At 41.7% G+C, this 26,409-nt stretch overlaps 1 protein-coding gene and 1 non-coding gene across 3 annotated transcripts in view; both read right to left on the reverse strand.

Moving 5' to 3' along the window:
* Positions 1–8,803: 8,803 nt before the first annotated feature.
* ubl3a (ubiquitin-like 3a) overlaps positions 8,804–26,409 on the reverse strand; it is a 32,945-nt gene continuing 15,339 nt past the window's right edge. Inside the window, exons 1-5 of one of the 2 annotated variants that reach the window (XM_034606608.1) lie at positions 14,563–14,628; positions 13,674–13,782; positions 12,228–12,314; positions 10,172–10,249; positions 8,804–8,937 (exon numbers count right to left, since the gene is read on the reverse strand). In XM_034606608.1, coding sequence (XP_034462499.1) covers positions 8,885–8,937; positions 10,172–10,249; positions 12,228–12,314; positions 13,674–13,782; positions 14,563–14,616 — 381 coding nt within the window. In that variant the 5' untranslated portion in view covers positions 14,617–14,628 and the 3' untranslated portion in view covers positions 8,804–8,884. Of the gene's footprint in view, positions 8,938–10,171; positions 10,250–12,227; positions 12,315–13,673; positions 13,783–14,562; positions 14,629–26,409 lie in introns of those variants that run through there. The other variant, XM_034606609.1, reaches the window with a different exon arrangement.
* Positions 20,165–20,237, reverse strand: trnat-agu. Its single transcript has one exon. It is a non-coding gene; the product is annotated as a tRNA-Thr (tRNA).

The raw sequence follows: 26,409 nt of genomic DNA on the forward strand, positions 1-26,409 counted from the left end.
CCTTTCAATCCTTCAGAAAGTGTCTTTGAGTTCCTTGAAAAACAAATAAAACCTGTATTATTATATTGGGAGTAGTGATTTATCTATTACAGTAGTCGCAATTGCAGTAATAGTAGCAATACTATTAAAATACTAGTGGTAGAAGTAGTATGCACAGTATCAGATTTCAGTATTATTTCCTGTCTTTACACTGTATATATATATTAGTTTAATTATTACATTAATTCCTCACGCAAATTTCTAATAATAATAGTAATACCAGTAATAGCAGTAGTGGTTTAATTGTGACAATAGTAATGGTATTAGATGTTGTTTGCATTATATTTTTATGTGTGGAGCCTAAAAGGATCATGTTTGATTTCAGAGTCGACGCTTCCCTCCATCACAAACAGGTCCGTCAACCCTCCTGGAGGTCGACCCCGCGGGAATCAACCTCGCCACAGAGTTACTGCACGTCTCAGCTGTCTCTCAACACCGGAGGCCTCAGGAGAGACGTCATCAGAGAGCGAGACATGTTTGTCTCCTCCCAACAGGCTGTTTCCCACAAGACCACAGTCCTGACTCCAACCAGACTAATCGGTCCTGAGAGCTTTTCCCCTTCAACCCCGAACACACAAATATTTACCACAGAGATGTTGCTGCTTGTCGTCGTTCAAGCACTTTAGTTTGTGAGAGTCTGACAGAAAAGTTTCCACCACAGGGACTTTTCTTACACTTTGTGATGTTTGATTAAGTCGCACGTTATTACCTGCGACCATAAGGAGAAATTGAGCCTGAGAAGAAATTGGGCAAAAAATTTTGTTTTCAATCAATACATTTTATGACAAATTCATATTTTAGATTTACATCAGACGATTATCAGCCAATTTATTCTTTATCCTCTATTTATATATAAAAACAAGACACTCATGGGCTTGTTCGGCCCTTTTTTCTAGTTTTTTATCCTGATTCCGTCTGTTCAGCCATGATCAAATATACTTTTGATATGCCATCATCAGAATCAGAATCAGATCAGAATCAGAATTCTTTTTATTGCCAAGTATATTTACACATACAGGAAATTGCCTTGGTGTGGTTGGTGCCTTTGGACATAACAACAAAGAAGGGATTATTATAGGAGTATTATTATAGTTTTATATTATTACAGTAATCTTGGCATAACAACTTGGTCTTTAGCTTCTTCATTGTGCTGGTCTGACTCAATTAATAATAATAATAATAATAATAATACATTTGATTTATATAGAGCTTTTAAAAGGTACTCAAAGGCACTTAACATGGTAAAGGCAGTGACAATAAAAACAATAACAATAAGGTAACATTATAGCTGTTAAAAGACAGTCATTTTACATCAAAAAACAATTATAATACATGAATAAATCATAGATTAAAAACAGATTAAAAGTCTTGAGTCCATTTTGAAGGAGGTGAGTGAGGGAGAATGTCTGAGGTGTTGGGGGAGAGGGTTCCAGAGGGAGGGGGGCACAGATGGAGAAGGCCCTGTCCTTCTGACCCCCGTCATCTCTAGACTTCACTGAGGATCTGAGATAAAATACATATTTATTCTAACTCCCCAGATTCTCAATGAAAAGTCAAAACCACTCTGAATGCAGTACTTATCTTTCACCACTGCAAGGTGCTATTTCTCTGATGTATGAAATGTGTCAGCTGCAGTAAAACCTCCACATTCTGGAAATAGTTCATATTCTGACCTGGAACAACCTGCAGATGATGTGTTTTTCCCCTAAAAAATATTTTTTTGTAACAAATCCATAATAATAAAGTAAATAAATACCATCTAAATAGGGAATAATATATATGTTTTAGAGAGAGCTACATTCTATTTTGGAGCACTGGTCAAAATACCACACTGTATAATTTCTACTGGGAATATGAACTCATTCACATTGAACTTATGTTACCTTTGGCTCATATAATATCTTCAAGACCTTAAAAAATAATATTCCACAATAACATTTTCTTTATCATTTATCATTTATCGTTGTCGTTATTGTTATCCTGGATAAAAAACTAATAAACACAAATGCGTCATTTCATTGTTCTTAAATACTTCTAAAGAAACAGTAAAACAAATATTTGGATTGCAGAAATTGGACAGAAAATAAAATAATGCTGTAATGAGATCATAAAAGTGAACGAGCCCAAATGAGAAATTAAGTGATCTGCAGTTACAAATGAAGCCAAATACCAAGACTTGAAAACACTAGATATATTAAACATTAAACACAAGCTCATCACATAAATATATATGACACTGACACTTTTTAACAAATGGCCTCATATATATCAATGAACTGTAAAAATAAATAAATTTAAATTAGTTTTAAACATAGTATGGCTGTCGTACGTTTGTCATCTAAATCATCCCAATAAAAAATGAACTATGAACATGAACGTAGTTCATTTTCATCTGCATGAACTGAGCTTTGAACTCGTTCTTTTTAAGTGAGAACCTGCACAACACTGGCTGCTGGTCACGCATTTACTTTCAGAAAATGTGAACCAGTTAGTTTGCCTCAGCAACTGGTTAAAAGAAGAATAGCTAAGAGGGCCACATTTAATCGTGTAAAGCAGAGGTCTTCAACAGGGGGTTCGCGACCCCTAGGGGGTCCGCGGAGGTACTGCAGGGGGGTCGAAATGTTTGGTTGATTAGACAATTTTTTCCAGAAATTGAAATGTCTTTAAATACACATTAACATGAATCCAACATATTGTAGCGAACGGATAAATGGAGGCAGAAGACGTTATCTTTCAGTCAGCAATGCACACACTGCAGCGACACACAATAATAAAAACATGAATATATGAAACTGTGTATTATTTGAATAGCTTAGTATTGAATGCACAATAACAGGGTAGCTATGTTTATACATGGCACTAGGCCCAGTTTAATATAAAACACAATTTTATACAATATACACTACCGTTCAAAAGTTTGGGGTCACTTAGAAATTTCCTTATTTTTCAAAGAAAAGCACTGTTTTTTTCAATGAAGATAACATTAAATTAATCAGAAATACACTCTATACATTGTTAATGTGGTAAATGACTATTCTAGGTGGAAACGTCTGGTTTTTAATGAAATATCTACATAGGTGTATAGAGGCCCATTTCCAGCAACTATCACTCCAGTGTTCTAATGGTACATTGTGTTTGCTAATCGCCTTAGAAGACTAATGGATGATTAGAAAACCCTTGAAAACCCTTGTGCAATTATGTTAGCACAGCTGAAAACTGTTTTGCTGGTGAGAGAAGCTATAAAACTTCCTTCCTTTGAGCTAGTTGAGTATCTGGAGCATCACATTTGTGGGTTCGATTATACTTTCAAAATGGCCAGAAAAAGAGAACTTTCATGTGAAACTCGCCAGTCTATTCTTGTTCTTAGAAATGAAGGCTATTCCATGCGAGAAATTGCGAAGAAACTGAAAATTTCCTACAACGGTGTGTACTACTCCCTTCAGAGAACAGCACAAACGGGCTCTAACCAGAGTAGAAAGAGAAGTGGGAGGCCCCGGTGCACAACTCAGCAAGAAGACAAGTATATTAGAGTCTCTAGTTTGAGAAATAGACGCCTCACAGGTCCTCAACTGGCAGCTTCTTTAAATGGTACCCGCAAAACGCCAGTGTCAACGTCTACAGTGAAGAGGCGACTCCGGGATGCTGGCCTTCTAGGCAGAGTGGCAAAGAAAAAGCCATATCTGAGACTGGCCAATAAAAAGAAAAGATTGATATGGGCAAAAGAACACAGACATTGGACAAAGGAAGATTGGAAAAAAGTGTTATGGACAGACGAATCAAAGTTTGAGGTGTTTGGATCACACAGAAGAACATTTGTGAGACGCAGAACAGGTGAAAAGATGCTGGAAGAGTGCCTGACGCCATCTGTCATGCATGGTGGAGGTAATGTGATGGTCTGGGGCTGCTTTGGTGCTGGTAAAGTGGGAGATTTGTACAAGGTAAAAGGGATTTTAAATAAGGAAGGCTATCACTCCATTTTGCAACGCCATGCCATACCCTGTGGACAGCGCTTGATTGGAGCCAATTTCTTCCTACAACAGGACAATGACCCAAAGCACACCTCCAAATTATGCAAGAACTATTTAGGGAAGAAGCAGGCGGCTGGTATGCTGTCTGTAATGGAGTGGCCAGCGCAGTCACCAGATCTCAACCCCATTGAGCTGTTGTGGGAGCAGCTTGACCGTATGGTACGCAAGAAGTGCCCATCAAGCCAATCCAACTTGTGGGAGGGGCTTCAGGAAGCGTGGGGTTAAATTTCTACAGATTACCTCAACAAATTAACAGCTAGAATGCCAAAGGTCTGCAATGCTGGAATTGCTGCAAATGGAGCATTCTTTGACGAAAGCAAAGTTTGAAGAACAAAATTAATATTTCAAATAAAAATCATTATTTCTAACCTTGTCAATGTCTTGACTATATTTTCTATTCATTTTGCAACTCATTTGATAAATAAAAGTGTGAGTTTTCATGGAAAACACGAAATTGTCTGGGTGACCCCAAACTTTTGAAGTTTTGGTCGATTCAAGATTCAAGATTCAAGAGTTTATTGTCATATGCAAAACGATAACATTAAGCAGTCGCTTGCAATGAAATGCTTGGGTCACAGGCTCTCTTATAACAATGCTCAATCAAAATTTAAAATTTAAAATTTAGTAGTGTATATAGTAGGGGGTCCCTGCTCCATCTCTCCATCGGTTTGGGGGTCCTTGGCCTGAAAAACGTTGATGTCCCCTGGTGTAAAGGTTTGGTTGTTTGTTTGATTTAGAAAAGAAAAGAAAAAAGTTGTATTCAACCATCTTATATTTGCTAAAAAGAAAAGAGCAACGGCCAAGATGCCCCAATTGTTTAGGATAAAGGTTATCTTTTATTTTGATTTAAACAAAAAAAAAAATCAAAATAACATCCTATATCTAAGAGACAGCCAATTATAGTGTGTTTTAGTTTGATTTTATTTATTTTTCAATCTCAATAACACCATTTGGACTAAACAAATGTTAAATGTATATATCCGCCTTCTGTTGTTTATCTTTCCGTTCCCACAACAATATTCTGAGACAATGGGGGATTTTTCAGGCATTTTTACAAATGGGGATTAATCATAATTAATCCACAGCTGCCCTGTGATTAATCTGATTAAAAACTGTAATCGTTTGACCGCCCTAAAATAAAGTCGATGAGGTGAAGCTGCGTCAAAATGATCCACATCATACACTATAACCCAGCTGATGCTATGCAGGGGATTCACCAGAAGATGGCGATGTCCTCAAACCTTCAGTCGAGTCTTTCCATGTAGTTTTGCCTGTTGGATAATACGACATCATTATATTGTTGACAATCCATTTAAACATAAGTGATGAGCACTTAGCTTTATGAAAGGGCTCCTCCACACACGGCCACCATGCTGCTCCTCTTCATGTCCGAGTGTTGTTGTTGAAGTCAGACGTCAGAATCAGGTACATGGAATTATATCAGTTTATTGACGGGTTGGGTTTTAAGACAGTTATTTAAATGAAACCACCTGAGGAGTTCAGAGGGGAAACATCTTAACAGAGCTCATCTTTGACCGCTCGATGTTTTTCATGAGGTTGTACGACAACTATGTGTGTTAACTCTTCATCTGGAAAGTGACTTCATCTGTCAGATATACTGTTTGAAGCAGAGTGAAACTAAATATTCCATCTCACGTGGAGCAGAAGATTAAAGGAGAACGACACGGAAACAGGAAAACAGGAAAATCAAAACATTACGAGAAGTACAGGAAGTAATCGAGTTAGTATATTAACTATATTAACTATTACAGCTACTTGGCAGTTATTAGTCATTTATGTCACAACATGTTCGTGAGTTGTAAAGATAAGTTCCATCTGAACAGGAAGAAATGCTGCTGACATGTAAATGAATAATAATAATAATAATAATAATAATAATAATAATAATAATGTATTCTAGAAGATAATATAACAAAAAATCTGAATAGTGTGTTATTGTCACGTTTGTAGGAAACAGACACAGACTTGACAGAACAAAGTCTTTATTAATAATAATAATAATGCAGTGAGCTGATGGAGTGGGTGGGGGGGGATCCGTGGAGGAGATGGCAGAGGGGAGGGTCAAGGTTAGTGAGCTGCTGTCGGGCAGGATAAACAGGAATCAGGCAAACAGGTTCAGGAACAAGTGTCAGAATGACTCGGTCAAAAAGCTGGATTTCACTGTTTCAACAGACCTTTGCACAGAGAGTCGATCCAACAGAGACTGAAGTTATTATTTATACTGTGAAGAGCTGATGAATCAGAGCAGAGCTGCTGAGTCAGAGCAGGTGGAGAAGGGACAGACCAGACTGAGCTGACAGACGGCGAAGTACATGTTACTTCACTGTAGAAATCAGGACTTTTAATGGAGTAGCGGTGGCACGGTGGAGCAGTGGGTGGCACCACAGCCTCTTAGTTCGAGTCTTTCTGTGTGGGTTTTCTCTGGGTCCCTAATATGAGTGTGACTGGTTGTTGGTCCCTGTATGAGACCTCTTCTCCTCTGGGACTGGCCCCAGCTCCCCCACGGCCCTTTAAGGACAAGTGGTGTAGATGTTATCGTGGTATTTCTACTTTAGGGTAATAATTAAACACTTGAAAATGAAATGTGTACAGTGTGTGTTTGTGTAAAGTTAAACACAGATTAACCAGTTACAGAGTATGTCTACACAAATACTTCACAGTTCACCTCCATGTTATCGTCAGGGAGTTGAAACTTAGGTTGAGACAAAAGATTCAAACATTACGAAAATACAGTTGAGTATCATCTCTGAGTATCACGAGTTTCATGATCCAGTATCAGTGAGTCACAGACAAGAGGCGGCGCACTTCAATAATCTTTATTTAGTTTACAGATGTTTATTCCATTTTGAAGTTCGGAGGAGGGACAGGGAGCATTAGTGCTATTTACAATTGGTTTGAAAACATTTATCTCTGTACAGATTTGAACCCTGATCAATATAAACAATATATTTTTTTTTTAAGACCTAGTGCTGTTACAAAGCGATTCTTTCAAAGCAAAGAAGAAAAAAAAGAACACACACACACACACACACACACAAAGAAAAAGGATTACATTAAATTATAAACAAAATGAAAAAAGAAAAAGAAATAAATGAGAAACAGAAGAAAGAAAAGTAAAAATACAGTCGGTCGATGATTAGGGAGGTTTTTTCTGCCGTTTAGCACAAGACGTTGTCAGCGAGTGAACTGGCTAGAAGCGAACCGCATACACAATCATAGACTAAACACCAATGATACTGCATATCAACAAGATCTAGAGTCATCGTGTTCTATATAAGATTCATATTAAATATATTCTACACTTTACCTTTGTCTGGAACGTTACTTCCATTGGAAAAATATAAAATAAAACCGTAAAACTTTTTGTACAATTTTTATTAATCTGATGAGGGAGCACATGCTTCAGTTGTGCAAAATGGATTTATCAATGCAGAGAGAGGATTAGAGAGAGAGAGAGAGAGAGAGAGAGAGAGAGAGAGAGAGAGAGAGGGAACGAAGCAAATTAAGACGAATAAGGAGAAAATTTCATTCAGAGCTAATTTCCCTGCTCGGACAGCAGCTGTCAGAGAGATCCTTCACAACACTGTTAACAAACGGGAGTGCGACGAGCCTTTCCTTTTAAAGAGAGGGGGGGGGGGGGGGGGTAGGAAACTGACGTGACGTTTAATTCATCACAACACTGGTCGGTCAGTTATATGCATGGACTGTCAAAACACACACGGACGAACGATGAACCCAAAACAAGAGGCCCAACACTGGTTGTTTGGCTATTTGTCTGTTTGTTTAGGCCTTGTTTGGCTAGAAATGCGACCGGCTGGGAGAGAAAGACGTGTTCGCTCTCCACAGCGCTCTGCAGATAAAAAGGACGTTCTCGTTTGTGACCTTTAAGGGCACATGCAGAGGAGGGCAGTATAAAGGACACAAGGTGTGTGTGTGTGTGTGTGTGTGTGTGTGTGTGTGTGTGTGTGTGTGTGTGTGTGTGTGTCCTGGTTATAGTTCTCTGATCAGGCACCTCTAAGCTTCATCTGCTGCACTGACGGAGATCACACAAGCACATACGTGTAGACGTTGTGTTGGTGTGTGTGTGTGTGTGTGTGTGTGTGTGTGTGTGTGTGTGTGTGTGTGTGGTTAGTGGTTAAAAATCTCTGCAGTCTGTATGAGAAAACAAGGCCACGCACACAAACTCTGGCACTGCATCACTGTTACAACCAGCTAGAATGAGGAGCCGCATAGAGACTGACTTTGAACAGACCTGCTGAGGATGGCTTGACAATGTGTCCATGTCTGTGCGTGAGTGTGTGTGTGTGTGTGTCTGTGTGTGAGTGTGTGTGTGTGTGTGTGTGTGTGTGTGTGTGTGTGTGTGTGTGTGTGTGTGTGTGTGTGTGTGTGTGTGTGTGTGTGTGTGTGTGTGTGTGTGTGGCAGAAGGCTTTAAAAGGTGTGCATTAAGAGAGAAAGAAAAAAAAAAACATGCAAATCGAATTCCTTCCTCTAATTTTCTGTTACGACAACAAATCAAGTTACAACGAAGGAATCAACTCTATCGTTTATCTGCTCCTAAGTCTGGATCAGCCTGACTGCACCTGCTGTCTTTCCATGTTACGTGTGAGTGTATGAAAGAGGGAAGAAGAAGAGGAAGAGGAAGAAGAAGAGGAGGAGAGCGTGTGTGTTTGTCTGTGTGCATGTCCGCAGGGTGGACAGACTCCAGGACAGGACAGGGACAAGCTCATTGGGTCCAGAACGTTGAGGGCGAGAGCCGATGAGAGGGGTTAAGAGGGCTGGCAGCGGAGGTGTGTATTTACAGAATGACACAGCAGTTACTCTCCCCGGTCTTCTCTCTGTTCCTCTGACCTGAGAAAACACACACACACACACACACATCGTCAACAACGGGAAACACTGATCCTGCACAGGTACTCAGCTAAATACATATGATGAGGCGTCATTCAGTGTGTCCATATTAAGAAAATAAATATCCAAGCACGTCTTTTCCTCTCAGTCCAGATGAGAACAACTTTTATCTTTTCCAAAATGGCCTCCACACTGTGTAATAAAGCCCAGGCTTTGTGTTTCAGTGTGGATGAGGTAAACGTGAAATACAACATCCTTCATTTGCCTCTGACTTTCACTGTGACTGCTCATTTTAATTACTAACACGGCTGAATACGCAGCAGAGAGTTTAGCATTAACATCGTGATTTTATCTCAGCAGCTCCGGAACAAATCTCAGTTTCATATTTGTTCAAAAAATAAAAAATATGTTAATGAGAACAACTAAATTGTGAATTCAGCAGATGTTAGCTGTCAGTTTTATTGTTTTTCTGACAAAATTCTTTTTTTACACTAATAGATTTAACAATTTTCATGAATTTCAAGTGTTATACTTTTGACAGAAGTCATGGACGCAAATTGTTTTCGGTGTTGGAAGATTCAGACGATTTAACAGTAAAAACACTACATGAGAGACACAGCAGCTTCACTGAGCCGACACTCGAGGTTCAGGCAAATAACGCAGGGTCGTCCCAACATTTGAACTCTCTGACGTTTAATTATAATTCACTTCAGATTCACCACCGCCGAACTGTGATAAAGTTTGAAACTGAGGATTTCCAGCTCATAGTCAAGTTTCCCTCTCATCCCTGTCAATCACTTTATATCACTATAGCCAACATTTAGCAGAAAACACACAAACAGACGCATTGATCTCACCCGTAACAAGATCATGGTTAAAATGGGTGAAATTACTGCAACACCTTGACATTGGCAGTGTCATGTTTCTACTCAGATCTACTCTGAACTCTGTTTGTTAGGTCTAGCGCTCAGCTGACCTCAGCCCCTGTCTCTACATACAATCACTAGAAGGAGACCTGTCCCCTAATATGATTTTTATTGGCTATACATTGTCCACAGTGGACGGTCTCTTGGGGATACATTTAAGGAGAGGCCAATTACTTGCACCAGTGGCTGTTCCCAAAACTGAAGCCATGTGTAGAGATAAATAATGGCTGGGAGCATAGAGCGCTTAAAGTTGTTGAGAGTGTGAAAGGCTTTGTGAAAGGAAGGAAGGGAGACGCAGAGCTGGTTACCTTGGGAATTTGGCTCAGGCAAAGTCTCTCTGGCAACTAAATGCATCACTGTGGTCTTCCCCAAGGGCAGTTTGAGGGCTAACAGGGGAGAAGAGAGAGAGACAGACAGAGTTAGAGGATATTCACTGGGCGACAGTATATCTGTCTGTACACCAGTTTCACCGGACTCTTCAACATGTACAAACAGATTATACAACACTGGAAGGTGTTAAACTAGGAAATATAACATTGATAGAACAGTTATAAAGTACTTTTAAGCTGCTACATGTAATAATGACTAGAGCCAGGCTGACAAAGATTTTTTGGGGGGACAATATCGATAAAAAAAATCCAATATACATTAGCGATAATTTCGATGTCATTATCAAACCTGTGTGACATAGAAATGTAATTGAGGCTTGATATTTAACAGTTCAACCATAAACTTTATTATAAATAACTAAAAAGAAAACACAACCAAATATATAGAAACATAGAAAAACAAATCCTTAAATGAAATGTTAACGTAAATTCACATCTTTTATGCATTGTTTATTCTGTAAAATAATAAAACTGATAAACTGGTAGGGCTCTAATAATATGCCGTGGCTGAAGCTACTGAAATATATGACTACAAGATCATTGTGTTCCAGAATAATAATAATAGTACTTGCAGGTAACAAAACCGTCTGAAATGATAAAGGGTGTAAACCTTCCTATAAAAGAATTCTGAACAATTCAAGTAATTTTGCACGAGCTGCTGCTCCTGAATATTAAAATGTGTAATTGTCCCCAAGTAGCTTGAAACTATCTCTAACTGTGTAAATGAAATCACGAAGCAAACTCATGAGAGGAAAAACCTAATGAATAACATTTTCACAGCAGTGGAGGATAAACAACTGAAAATGAGAGTAGGAAATATATCATGATGACATAATCATATGTTATTTATGTTGTCCAAATCAATGATCATCAATATCGCACATTAGCAATTTAATTTTACGCAGAGGAAGAGTTTGATCTTCTGTAATTCATAAAACTGGAACGAAGCCATTGCTTTGAAGCCTGTGTTTTTTCATTTATTTTCCATATTGCAACATCAACATCAGAATAAATCCCTGTCAATGATGCAGTATTGATTTCAGACGTACTGAACTGCCGTGTCCTACTTTCAACTCCATCACCACACAGCAGCAATGTAACATTGTCCAACATGATAACTTGTTGTATTTAAATGAAAGAACCTACGCGGACATCTTAACGATCAATTGAACAAAGGATTGACTGTAGTTGATCTTGTGGTTAGCAGCTGCAGTATTTGGATCTTGTTCACTCCCCAAACCTGCTCATCAGTAGTGTGTGTGTGTGTGTGTGTGTGTGTGTGTGTGTGTGTGTGTGTGTGTGTGTGTGTGTGTGTGTGTGTGTGTGTGTGTGTGTGTGTGTGTGTGTGTGTGTGTGTGTGTGTGTGTGTGTGTGTGTGTGTGTGTGTGTGTGTGGCATTTATTTTTGCATTTCAAAACCACTGTGACTTTTGGCTTGAGGATTCTGTGTCAGCGTACGAACACGTTAAACGAACGAAAGGGGAATTATGAGATAGATGGCAGTGAGTGTAAAAGGGTTGGGGACAGCCATAACCCCATTAACCACACAAAACTCCAGTCAAATCAGAATTGGGTTAAGTGGACGAAAAAGCCTAAAAGCCAGGGGGGAAGTGAAGAGGGCCGGCCTCAAAAGACGACATCCTCCTTTTCTCTGTTCACTTATAGCATTCATTTTCACGCCCCCACCCTCTGCGTCTGGTCTTTGTGCTGCCTGAGGTCTACTCGGCTGCCAGTCGTGCCCCTTTCCTGACCACTCTCTTTCGCCTCTTTTTCTGTATTTCCTCTCTCCTCCCTCTCTCCGTCAAAGCCGGCTTGTCCGGAGCACTGAGGTGCCTCTGTTCTGCGGCTCAGGGAAAGAGATGAGAACAGCAAAGAACTTTCCAGCAACACACACGGCCATGATTTAGCGTTTATGTCTGTGAGCACATGAGGCAGGGAGACGTGGGGAGGGGGGGTTGCTTTCTGTGTTTTCTCACCTCCTAGTGTTACGTTGCCGTGTAGAAAACGTCCCTGGTAGATGAGCCTCAGGATGTTAGGACTGCTGACCTGCTCTTCCTCCCAGTCTGAAAAAAGACACGGACAGATTAAAAGAGAAAAGTCAACAAAATATCATATTTTCTAACTGTCTCCTATTTGTTTTTTCCCTTATTGCAAATTTAGAAAAGGGAACAAGGGTTTTTATTGTTAAGGGGCTTTGACTTGAGCAGATGTGATGACAAGCTTCAACACTCATCCTGTTTTGAGTCTAAGACACAGTGTAGTGAAAAGAAACCACCAACAACTGCATTTAAGATATTTTAAGACGTTCTCAGACTGTATTTTATATTATTACAAGCAGAATGTATAATGTGTGGGCTCTGCGGGACGCACGACAGAATGGGACAGAGACTCGAGAGCGAAAAAAGAAGAAAAGGTGCGGCTTGAGAAGAGCTATAGACAAAAAGTTGAAGGCATTAAATGAGAGAGTGAGAGAAAGAGACAGAGAACAGGGGAAGGGGGGGGGCAGGTGGGAGTTGCACAGCAGCAGCAGCAGAGTCTGGCCACCAGATGTGTGTCTCCAGCTAAACAGAGGGTGTTGGTGCTGAGCGAGTGCCTGCTCCGGGTCTCACAGGGTTCAGAACTGTTGTCTAGGAGGAGATGTTCAGAACTGTCAGGGCACAAAAGGTTCTGTTCTTTCTTCCCCGTCCTCTGCTCCAGGATAATCCTTCGGTATAATTCATCGTTTTTTGGCTTTACGCAGCCCAGCGCCGTGGGAAAAGGCTGGAGTCTGTTTCAGATTTGAAGGTAGTATAAGGCGTAGCAGCACTTAGGGAGTGGGTGTATTAAAGAAAGGAGGTGGCTGTACTGCGATCCCACATTCCTGTACGCAATGATAATCAGGCAGTAGGGCGGAGTGTGATCTAATTGCCCTACACCAAAGATTTGCACATTCCCACAGTGTTAACTAGACCTATGTGTAAGTAATTAGCAGTGGGGCTGAATGCGGAAATAAAAGCTTCTCATCCTTTAGCATTGTTATGAAGAAACATACAAGTCACATAATCTGGTTTTTCGAGTTGTTTACAGCTAAATTGCTTGAAATGACAAACATGTCGGATGCAAACAGGCTGCAGCTGTTCTCCTGCATCAATGTGATAAACAGTGAAAGTTGTTATGTGATGTAATTCAGAATGTGTGAGTGAATATCACAGCATAATAAACATGGAGACAATACCTTGGTAATCGTGATATATTCGCTGTTCTCTGACTGTACATCTCCAAACACTGACTCAACAGTGACCTGACGCTCTCCTGACTCTCTTGAGTGGGATTCATGACACGACCATGTCACGCCTCCCTACACTGGCTCCCTGTTAAATTTCCTATTGATTTTTAAAATGCATTGCTCCCTTTTTGACCTGGTGTGTGCTCTCTCCACTTACCCATTGGCCAGTTATCGTAGACGTGTTTGGCGATGTCTGAAGCCGACTCATTTGGAGAGAAGAGGAATTCTTTTGTCTTCCCGCTGACTAAAATAAGCCGCAGGTTTATCTGCAACACAGAAAAAAAAAAGACACATAACATTAGGGCTGTATGTGAGAAACATTTTGGACACATACAAACAGCTGTTTAATATGTCACGTTGAACACAGTCGAATCAGGACACACAGAGATTCCTGTAATTTAACAGGAAGCAAGAAAAGGATGAGGACGAGATCAGCCTCCATCTGTCTCTCCAACTTCCTCCTGACTTTTCTCTCATCCCTCTGACTCTGTTTCCTTGTCCATGGTTCCCCTTTCTGTCATTTACTGGTAGTTTGTCCCCCTCTCGGACGTGTCTTTCTAAATAATTTTAACACTTTCTAATTTTAACACAACCAAACTTGACTCACGTTGAGAAACACAGGAATATAAGCAGTGGAAATGTGAAAACTTCCCCAAACAGCAGCAGTCGTTGGTGACAGCCAAGAATAATAATAAATGACTAAAGGTGTGAGAGTAGTTTCCAGAAAGCCAGACCTCTGTCACCCTTTACCCAGAGGTCAGAGGTCAGAGTCAGCTACCGAGCAGCACCTCTAGAGTCGCTAGGGAAACTTGCTCAAGGACACTTCAGCATGCCTTAATGAGTTTAAAGGTGCGAATATAGATTATTAACATTTCTGAAACCTACAGAGAGACGAAGGTAACAGTAAACTGTTCAGTGAGTGCTGGAGTGGCTGTGGATTATTCTCACTCACAACATACTGCTACTCCTCACTGCTTTATTATTTTTCCTTTGAGCACATCAACAATGTTCAATCAAGCTGTAAAATTTTAACATCTTTTAAATACCGTGATGTAACGATAGAGAATGACAGCGGCTTGATTAAAGGTCAAACACATCATTACACGCCGCACATTGTTTTAGTATCAACACAATCTGACTCTGTCCAAATTAATCCAGTCAATGAAAACGTCCAAAGTTTAACTACGATCGACTTGACTGAAAAACAAACACAGGAGAGAGGAGAGGCACAGATGTTGCTCGGTGCCGCGTCTCTTTGCCAATCTCTCACCTTCCATCAGCCAAGTACAGGTGTGAAGTGAACGCAGTGAGGTGTTTTGCATTAAGAACCATTCATATGAATATCAATTAAACCGCGCGGCTGGTGAGATGTGTTTTTAAGAGCGTGGTACAGTTAGTTTGCCTTTAAGAGCAAGAGCAAAGGTCTGTGGTGTTTGTGTGTTTGTCTTTGCTTACTGTATTTGTGTGTCTGGCCTGCAGTGTGCGCATGGCACAAGCACGTGTGTGTCATTGTTGGCAGTGTGTCTCCATGTGCAGAGCGTCTGTTGCCTGCCCCCCCCCCCCCAACTCCACCACCACCAAACCCACTCTGCCGAGCAAGACACACACACACATGTGAATACGTACACACACACACAGAGCCGGCCGCAGTGATGTAACCAAGCTAACACCAACGGATTGAAACGGAGATCTCTGTAAGCACCTTATCAAATCAGCTTATGGGTTTAAGCATGGGGGAGCCATACAGAGACATATACACACACACATTCATATATATATATAGAGATATATACAACACATACATAGTGAGAATCAAAAAGAAATCGTCATATTTGACCTCGACATTGAACCGACAAACATTGAAGAGTTGAATAGTGTTGAGCTGAAGCTGCAGCAGAATACTGGGCCTTTAAACCCACTGCATGCACACAACACATCCAGGCTCCTCTAACTAGCAACTGTTGTTTCCTGCTGTGACTCAGACAACTGACTGAGAGCTGCACAGATGAGATAGGGATCAAAATGCAGAAGAAAAGATTCCTGCAGATTGCTGGTGAGTTATTTGCTCAATGGAAAATAAAATACATTCAAACTGTTTTTTAAATAGTTAAATACACCTTTAAGACGAACAACCTGCAGACGGACCCTCTGAATGAGACGGATGAAGACAATTACTGAGGAAGAGACACGCAGGGGAAGACCGTTTGCATAGGCAAGGTCTGTCTCCTTCTTGGTTGAACACCTGGTTGTTACCATGGTGTCACCATGGTGACAGCCAGTGTTGGGTGGCTTAACCTGATAACACCTACAAGATAGCTTTACCACCCCCCCCCCCCCCACCCACCTTCCTCCTTCTCCCTCCTGCCCGTTTTCCACTGTGTCACATCATATTGTCTTCCTCTCCTCACAGCAATCTCTGCATCCCCTCCCTCACCCTGTCTCTTTCACTCCGTCTCTCTCTCCTACTCCGTCAATCCCTCGCTCGGCACAGCAAACAGTGGAGGAATGTACAACAGACACCGAACTAGCCCCAATTAAACGGTGTGAACGCTGTTATCGATCAGCACAACTTTCAATCCCTTTATTTGCTTCTCTCCCTCTTTTCTGTCCTCATTTTGCTGTCTCTGTTCTTTCAGGTCACTTTCTGTTTGGCAGAAAACAAAACAGAAAGTTACATAATGGATGCAGATTCTTCCGTTTTATGTTTAAAGGTTGCCGAATGGTGCGATCAGCAGTAAACGTTACGTGAATCATATGCTGTCGCCTTTGGAGTCACCTGATCCGAACCCAAATACCAGATGGAGACACCAAGCTCTGTCATCATTAAAATACTAAATGAGTAATTATCTTACTTCCCTGCTGCAGAGAGTAAAATATAGACCAGGGTTATTGCAGCTCACTAAAACACTTGCAGGTTGGTTTTACCATGTTGAGCTTTTGCTGTCCGTGTCTCCTCTTTTCTCTCGCTTCGCTCTTTATCCTGACTCTGATTTTAACTGAATCACGGTTTCTCTTGCTCTTTTTTCCCGTTCCTCCCCCCTCTCCCTCAGGGTCACTGTGCCTCCTCCCCGGACTCCCTTTCACAAAGGGACTGGTAATGTGGTTTTACAGCAAGCTGAGGGAAGTATATTCAATTACAATCTATTCTCTGCGACAAATACAACAGCTCCAGGTATGTGTAGAGCGGTGCTTCGTGCATTCATGCATAATAAACACACACATATCTGCAGGCAAACAGCCGCTTAGTCATGCATACACCGAGCATGTCCTTGCTTACAATCCGTCTCAAAAATTCAGCTGCGTGAAGCTTTCAACAGTTCGCAGGGCATGTGGGGAACTGCAAGAAGCAACATAGTGTGTGGTACACTTTCCCAATGTGAGGATGTCAAAGTATTTGTAAGGCTACATCCATACTAGTACGTTTTCAAACTAAAATGATCTCTGTGTGTGGCTCTGAATCTGTTTTTATTACCGTCCATACTAACACGACTGAAAATCATTCAGTCGTGTGGGCATTCGCGTGCTGGCGTACACAGGAATTTGTTGACAGGGTGCGCAACGCTACTTGATTATCTACATTCCATTCTACACCTGTATCCGAGGCTAAAGCCAGTTGTTTTCTTCCGGTAGGGGTCATGTGATAAGAGCCTGCCGAATCAGCGAAGGCTACACCGTGACAAAAAAAATCGCCAAGCAGTGTCTATGTCATTGTTTCCAAACATCTCCATTTCTGCCAGTCAACTAAAACAGACCCCAGCATCAGCCAGCAGCGCCTCCAAACTCCCCGTCCATAGCAGAGTTCATTCGTTTCAAACTGAAACTTATTAGAATGGATGTAGCCCAACTCCTTTTATCATACTGCTGACACATCCTGGTGCAGCAGTTTCTAGTCCTGGTTATTTAATAATAAAACAAGGCTACTTGTACGTGTGTCTGGCAGCTCCCTGCTCCTCAGGCCTCCACTGCAGACCAGATATTCAGTCACAATAATGTGACCCTGCTGCCAAGTGGTGCCACGGTGTAAACATGTGAAGTAAGCAAACGCTCTTGGCTGCACACTGTTTGCACATGGTGGAGAGAAGGAAATTCAATGCCATCTATAATTATTCCCTCCCTGAGTACCGCTCTCAACTCTTTCTCAAGGCAATAGTGTGTCTGTGTGTGTGTGTCTGTGTGTGTGTGTGTGTTTGCATGTGTATGTTTATGTGTGCTTGTGTTTATAGAGGCATTAAAGAGGACTGCTGCTCTTCAGACCCTGTGCAGCAGTCAACAAATTACAGAGTGGGAAGCCGTCCTGTGGGAATATATTAGAGCAACTTTATATGTAGTCTACACAGTAAGGTTAGCCACTGCTGTCAGAGTGGATTCCTAACTGTATAAATGAATTTAAGAGAGGAGGTGGGTGATTAGTGCGACTGTAGCCCGTCTAAAACAAACCAGCTGGACCCAGCAGCTTTGACTTTGCCCATTAAATCCGGAGAAAATTTGACTGTTAACTCAAGAATTTAACAACACAGCACTTTGACAACACAAATCCCACATGAATTATCAGCCGCTGATTTAATTGTTAATTACTTGTAGGCGCTTTTCTTTCTGGCGCCACATTCCAACTGTCAGATTTAAATGAATATGACCGGCTACAAAATAGGAGACACGCCGTAATGGGCTATTTGTGGCTTGTTTGACAAACTGCGAACAACCTCAAGAAAAGCAGCCTGAGAGACACCCGTCCCATTTTTCTAATTAGTCAAAACTGAATGACAAAAACAGCTTTGCAAGCTCTTGGTGATTTAGCAAATTATACCAATTATTAGCTCCCATTCGCATACAGATTCTGTCAAGGAGCCACTGCCTTCTCTAATTAAAAACACTCTGAAAAGGTTGCGTTTAGAAAATCCCTGCAGATGGTGGAACAACAGGCTGAATGCACGTTTCAGAGGCAGCAGCGGAAAATAAAAATCTTTTGATCTGTCAAAGAGCCTCATTCTGAGTTTGACAAATTGAATACAAAATTATAAATAGTTTTTTGTTTGTGAGTTCCTTCCTGTTTGTGTGCATTCAAACACACACACTCACACACACACAGACGGAGTGGTTACATAACAATAGCTGACTGATAATAGTGCGATACGAGAAACGAAGCCTAAGGCAAGGATTTGTAATCTCAGAGTCACAGTAAGTGCGTCGAACAGGGTTGGGAGCTGTGCAGTGCTGCAATCAGTTTTTCTAAAACTTATTTTTATTATCTATTTTCCTCCCTCAAAATGTGGTCTGTTTAACATTCATTTTAAACCGTGACACATTATGAACTGAAGATAAACAGCAGAGAATACAGGCTGCCTATTTTCAACCTGGGAAAGGAGGACGATCTTCAAAATAAAAGCAGATAGGGTTCAACTGAAGTTACATAGCAACTTCGACAGAACTTGAGAAAGACATAGACATATTTGTCATATTTCTTTATGAGAAAATTCATGACTTTTTTACAAACCATAAAAGCCAATTTTACTTAACAAGATCAGGTAGAAGACAAAAACTTAATTTTGGAACCTTGTGGGTGACACTGTAGCGACGCACAGGAACGTTCATCACAGGGATGACGTGACAAAGACAAAGGACACTTCAAAACAAAGTCACGTTGTGTTTGTAGGTTACCCAAATATAGCTTCGATGTGGGAACGTATAACAATAAGCACATCGCATAAACATCATAGTCAACAGACCTTTCCACTGCAGTAAAGGTCTAGAAATTCACCATTTGGCCTTGACCCAGCTAAAGTTTGTTGATTATTGACTTATCAATCTTTATAGGGCACTTATCTGTGATGGCTTATGTGTCAGGGTTTGTTTTGACCTACTTTACCCACATCTTGCAATTCATTCCACGAAATAGAGAGAATCGGTAAACAAACCAAAGGTTGAAGACGGATCATTTTATGTAAGTAAGTCGTGCCCGCCAAACTTTTTATCCTGACACAAATTGTTGTTTTTTAGCTGTTGTGCAAAGCTCCAGACGCACAATCTGACTGATCAAGATTTATTCCAACTCTGCTCATGGTGCCTACAGTCATGCTCTGCTGGTTGCCATGCCAACACTTGTGGTAGCCGGGGAGCTAGTTAGTCATCTGTGCTGTTTCTTCCTGTTTTTTATGCATGTGCACTACATGAAAGTCGTCTCTGACAATGCTCATGTAATCGTTTCACAAAACAAGCACCAAGCACGCTGTCAAGTGCAGACAAATGTTTAATATTCAGTTCCATCTAAAAGCCTCGAGCAGTGATAAACCTATAGAGAGTTAGTGTCTGAATCGGAAATCCATCTCAGCTTGTCACAGAGTTGTATTGTGAGTTTCAGCTCAAGTATACCTCTCTGGCCTGTAACTGCACTATTCAGAGTTCACTGTCACTGCTTTCATGGCCTTGTTTTTGTCCACAGCTGTTTTCAGAGAACAAGCTCTAAAACCCCACAGTGCACCTCCAGCTCAGCAATGATCAACAGATAAAGTCAGCTACTACCGGGTGAACACAACTAAACGGTTAGCAGAACTATTGAAAGATATCTCTCCCTGGAGATGGTACAGACCAAACAGCTGAAAGATGAGATCATCCCATATTAGTTACACTGCAAGGGGAATTCACCCCCAAAAAAGGCACCGCTGGGATTTGAACCCAGGATCTCCTGTTTACTAGACAGGCGCTTTACCAACTAAGCCACAGCACCGTCCATGCTACAAGGCTCGATGCTTATTCAAATTCAGCAGCTTCCTCCTTCATACACCGTAGTTCCTGCGTAGTCTATTCAGGCTCATGTAAGTAGGCCTGAATATCGGTACAGTTTCAAAACACAATTTCAATTGTTGATTTGGAGGAGACCAAACACACAGCTAAAACACAAGATCAAATAATCCTTTATTAGTCCCACCACAAGGACATTTGCCACCTCCCGAATAAGGCACTACTAGGGTTTGAACCCAGGATATCCTGTTTACTAGACAAGCCACAGAACCATGGCACCATTAACCAGGTCTGGTGCTGCTACAGTCTCTGCAGTGGCTGCTGAATAAGCATATAATATGTCACGATGGCCCGATGGTGCTTTACAGCGGAAACATGATGATGAGGCTTTAACATTTTAGCGATAGACTCTCTTTTTGAAGCGACATGTGACCATGTTGCCCGTAATCAAATCCCAGAATCACTTCCTCTCCTGTGGTTCCTTGTTACTGCATAAAGAAGAGCAGCCTGGTCAGTGGACATAAAACACAGAGCTTCTCCCTGCTGAACTCTGCTACGGACATTAATCATTAAAGAGAGCGTCCACTGTAAGAGAGATTGTAAGAGCCGACACCGCAGACGTTTCTGCACTCTCTGGTGCCGCTCGTTAACTTCCTGTGGCACGGGCGTCTAATGGCTACATTATAGGTCTAATAGCATTTTCAAATTAAGGTTTCGTTTCTTCAAAAAAGCATCAAACATTCAGCGGCTGATTATCTGCACAAAGAAAAGACACTGTCCACTTAAAGTAAAGAGTAGAGACACCGACCAGTGCTCTTATGCAAAGAGTGATTCAATTATTAGAGAAACCCCATTATTTGGCATTGAAAATGTTTGCATATTCTCTTTTTACAATCTCACAGCATTTTAATTTTCTTTTTTCAAAGTTCGATACTAACCCTTTAGGGTCTTGTGACGTTATTTCACTGCTGTCGTTATAACTCGGATTTTAACACCAATTCTCCTTGTAGCTGCTCTTGGTACCATCAGTCACAGTCTCATCACTCAACTGCCCTATCACACGTCAAATCTCTCACCAAGCCCCTGTCCTTTTAAACTGTCATTCAAAAAGACCTATGCTTTGATATGCTGACGTCCTCATCAAAGCCAGAATCCACTCTGCTCCTCTTCCTGCTCCTCTTCCTGCTCCCTCTCCTTCCTGTCACGAGCACGATCAGCTGTTACGACAGTGTGCCAACGGGCGCTGTACCTGACAGCTCGCTGCTTTCCGTCCTCTCTCTTCATCACTGCCTTCTCCTCCGTTCACATGCAGATAACCCTTTAATCCATCAGCTGCTTCTCCTCTCTCCCGAAAAACTGGTAGAGCTCCCTTTCATGCTGTCATCTCCCCTCCCGGTGTCTTCTCTGAAGACTTGCCTCGCTTAACTCGTGCACACATACGCCCATGGCTCCATTTCTCTCCCCTGACAGATGCCAGGTAGGGCGCGTTTGATCACACGTTCCTCGTATCGCTACCTCTCTGTGATCAGAGCTGTCAGGAGAGGCGAACATGGGTTTACCGTGCATGCCAGCCCCCTGCCACTCCCTCTACTCCACGTCTCGCTTCCTCGCATGTCAAAATGGCTGTTGTACATCCCCAGGGCCAAATGAAGGAACGTGCCAAAACTGAAGTCAACTATTGTACATTAACCACGTGCAAACTACACGCTGATGGGATGCAGTGAGTGGAAGCTGAGAGCTCAAACAGAGTTTAATCCAGCATTACTGGGCTACATAATAAAGCGAGAAAGGCGTGAAGATGCTACCACACAATGCAGAGTTAGGTAGAACAATGAAGAGGTTCAAATCCGCCAATAGCATTTACCCAAAAAGCACTTGTGTCAGCTTTGACCTGTTTGGCTGACCTCATTTTGAGGCTTGCTTCTGTTTTCTACAGCGAAAAACCAGAACAACCGGAAAACCACATTAACTAGTTGCAGTATGCAGCCAAAATAAAGTGTGGCAGCAGTAGAGAGAAGTTAAGATGGGGAATAATGCAACAAACCCTAGAACTCTATGACAGAAGAACAGTTCATAGAGATACCCTTACTCACTTTCTTGCCAAGTGTTAGATGAGAAGGGCGACCTGAGAGCCAAATGTTTACGGTGCCGACCATGGTTACAGCCTTAGATGAGAATATTGATACCACTCTCGTATCTGTTAAGCAGATGGTTAGCTTAGCCTAGCATAAATATGGGATATAACATGTTCAGGAGCTTTATTGGTACTCGAAATAATGAACAGAGCCAGGCTTGGTGTTTCCTGGTTTTTATGCAATGCTAAGCTAAGTTAATCAGAGCTGCGAGTTCAGTGCATGTATGAAAGATTAACTGTTTGCAACTGAAAATAAAGACGAACGGTGCATAATACAAAAATCTGATATTTGTGTATTTTAAGATGTATCAATTTAGCTCTACTGAAGATAGTAGCGTTGTCTTTAAACTCTACTATCGACAGTGCACATTAAGGATTTGTATTACTGTTTCACATGAGGCTTTACTGTACAGTTTTTTAATGCATATAAACTGTGGGCTAGTCTTAACATTTGTTCTTTTATTTTGTAGATATATTCCTTATTTACACTGTTTTACACATGCATGGAAATCTGAGAGAATCAGTTTTTCTGTGCAAATGGAAAAAAACGGTTGACTCTAACCCAATCTATGCACATTATGGGATAAATATAACACAGTCTGCACTCCATGTTTTATTAGCAGCATCAGCTACTGGCTGGCATAATGAAAAACTTTGGTTAATCTAAACTGCCTGTGGTGTATTAGAAGTGAGATTTAAAAACACACCACACTTACTGCCTCACAGTGGTTGAAGGAACAGTGAGTGTGTGTGTGTTTGGATTTAAAAACTGGCCACAGGTATTAAGCCACACACCACTAACCACCATTTTTCAAGACCTACAAAAACATATACACACACACACTGCCAGTTACTGTTAATTAAAGAATGCATTGGCCATGCTCTGCCAGCAGTAAAATTAATTTCCCAAGATTAATTAGTGTCTCTGATTAATGACACAACTTCCCCCCTTACATGTTGCTGCAAGAATGGGACGTATCTCTCCAAATTCAAATTGGCCTGTTATTGGAACCCTGCGTACGAGAGACTGTCAGGACAGATTAAGACGAGCGTCTGGCAGCACCCTGACTCTTCCTGGTCATTTGTCTATAGGATGAACGCCTGCAGACAGTCTACATAAGTAGTTGGGACACTTTTAAAAATTAGAGAAAGATTAAAACGTGGGGGGAGGGAGTTGCGCTTTAAGATTAACATGATTTTCTTCATCCTGACACAGTTTCAGTGTGTCAGTCACAGTTTAGGGTTAAAGCGCCACTGTCCTTATCTCATTAGTGAGAAGAAAAAACCCTTAAATCCATTCAGATGAAACAGGAAACAGCAAAGACAGTGGGACACGAGAACACTACAGAACACACCTAAATAAAGTATAAGTGACCAACAGACAGGGATTAATCAGTTCGAGGAGAGAAAAAGACAACAAAGCTTTGCAGTGTCCTGTATCACACATCCCCACCAAAGCGCTGATGCTGTACAGACACCCATGATAGTGATGACGGGGTCTGATGCTATAGGGAGGACAGAGGAAATGCTGACACTTCTGGAGGCGAGCCCAGGGGACCGGGGGAGGAAATGAGAGCGAGCGGCGAGAGAATCAAAGAGGATTCAAAGTGGGAACAGCGAAGGTCAGAGAGACAGGCGGCGACAAGAGGAACCGTGAAGGTGAATGAGGCGATGAAATCCACTTAGTTCTTCCGATTATCCACCGACTATTTGGTGTTTGACATTAACACAATTTTGCACATAAATTAACGCACAAAGATTTGCGTGCACATTCAAAATGCCTGCTGCTGCTGCTGCTGCTGCTGCTGCTGCTGCTGCTGCTGCTGCTGTTGCGGTGGGGCAGCGGTAAGGCAGCTGAGGCTTTGCTTTTGAAGCTGTGGGCCGAGACGTGAAATTGCTCTTGTATGCTTCAATCGATTCTCCTCTCATCCCTCTGTCAGCGTCTAGACTGTCTGTCCCTTTTCTCCCAGTGAAACATGAGGCAAGAGATGAGATAGAGAATGACAAGGTGCTACACAGTGAAATAAAGATGCAACATCATTGGTTGAGCGAAAAGCAGAAGAGAAACAATGCGATAAAGGTATTGAAGATAATTCAATCACGCTGCTTCTCCAGATACAAACTGTGTGAAGGAAAAGGAAATCAATTATTTGAACTCTTCTCTGGCTGTGGGAAGGGCCGGTATAGGTGATGGTGCTTCCTTTGCTTATATTGGTATTACTTTCCAAATCAAACTGACAATCGCAGTTTCACTTTAGGCAGTGATTGGTCAGCTCTGTGGAGAACACAAAGTAAGCTTGTAAGGTTCTCTTCTTTCAAACCTACCTTTCCGTGTGTCCAACTGAGTGCAACACAAAGAATGCAAAAATGTGCACGTATAAATGATATTGTAGCTGTGTCACAATTGAGTTGACACATCATTCAGAAGCTGCATTTGAGGGCAGATTGCGTCAAAGCGGTGTGACTTGAATTTCCAATTTCCAAGGCTCCGACAAATGCGTCCTTCCATCCCCGAGGAACGAAGGATCCTTCCCAGGATTCATTGCGATGCGGTGACAAATCGTTTCTCAAAGAGGTAAATAGGCGCTGGCAAGCAACACTACATCCAGTACTTAAGTATCAGGCTTCAACTCGACCGCATCATTAACGGTTCACATGTTAAAAAACCAAGGGGCATTAATACTTTCTCATCGTGTCCAACTGCAGCTCTGTTGCTAGGTGACGGCAATAAGGGCAGGAGGAAGTGGTGAAACCGATCACAGAAATCCTGACCAAACCATCTCATTTTGGTTCAGCCGCAGTCTACACGGCCCACGAAGACCAACTTTGTGGGTCAAATACACTGTGTGCTCTGAAGGAGGAACTCCTGCTCATTGAACAGCACACTGCAGCTACATGATGTCCTGAGTCAAATATCTACCCCTAACCTAATTTACTAGCAAAATGGATAGTTACAGTACGTGCGTCTGGTGAATGGAGAGAAAGTTGACTTAAAACAGAACTGCTTCAGGAAACAAGAAGAGGCACCAGACATCTGTTCACCTGTTCAGCAAAACAGTTTGTAAATTCAATATTATTTCAAGACAAATATTCACAAGAAAATAAAGAAAGTCAAAGTGTTGATTTAACAAAACCAATAAAGAATTATATTTTGGGGGTTTTCCTTTTCCTTAGTTGTGTGGGTTTTTTGTCCATGTCAAAGTCCTGCTCTGTTACAAAGGCCAAAGTCCGCAAGCGAAGGGAGAAAACTACTCCTGAACTTCCTGAAACGCCTCATTTGCATTCCTGGCTTTTTATTTCCTTTAAAGAATCAACATCACCGGGTCACGGGGAATCCACCTACCGACGGCTGAAATTGGTCCAGCAGAGCAAACAGCATTGTCCCCGTAGCTACACTGGTGTTGACGGTTGATCAGGAAGCCTCAGGGTAAGAGGGGTGACATTTCCGGCCCACCCTCTAAGCTATTGATAAATCACAAGAGTGGGACTGGCAGCGATTTAAAGTATAAAAGAGATAACACATATTTATTTAAAACTATTCTAATAGACTTAAAATTATAAAGCCGTAAATCTTTAATTGGGCAAGATTTTGCTTTGTTTTCCTCTGGGAGTATTTCAGTTTTCTGTTCTGCCTCCTCGTCTTCATTCTGCCAGTTCAGGAACTCTGCAAAAACCAGCAGAAACTCAAAGGCCAACATGCCACATGCCGGCATGCTGCTGGTGTGAGGGGACCACACAGAGGGTTGATGATCCCTGGTGAAGGCTTTGATGAAAGGACCTCCTGTCCTTCTCCTCCTTCGTCCTCCCATTTGCTCTGCAGCAGCTCTGTCCTCCTCACCCCCGCTCCCCCTCTCACTGCACCCCCGCATCCATCCCAGGGTGTCTCACCAATGTGACTTCCTCCCCATGCTTTCCTGACCCCCAGCTATGTGAAAGCCCTGGAGTCAAATAAAGCGTCTCCATGTTGTTCTCTCCCCCCCCCTCGCACCCGAGATAACTACCTACTCTGTGGTGACCTCTGTCT

This window comes from Hippoglossus hippoglossus, chromosome 14 (assembly GCF_009819705.1).
Source record: "Hippoglossus hippoglossus isolate fHipHip1 chromosome 14, fHipHip1.pri, whole genome shotgun sequence".
Taxonomy (NCBI): Eukaryota; Metazoa; Chordata; class Actinopteri; order Pleuronectiformes; family Pleuronectidae; genus Hippoglossus; species Hippoglossus hippoglossus.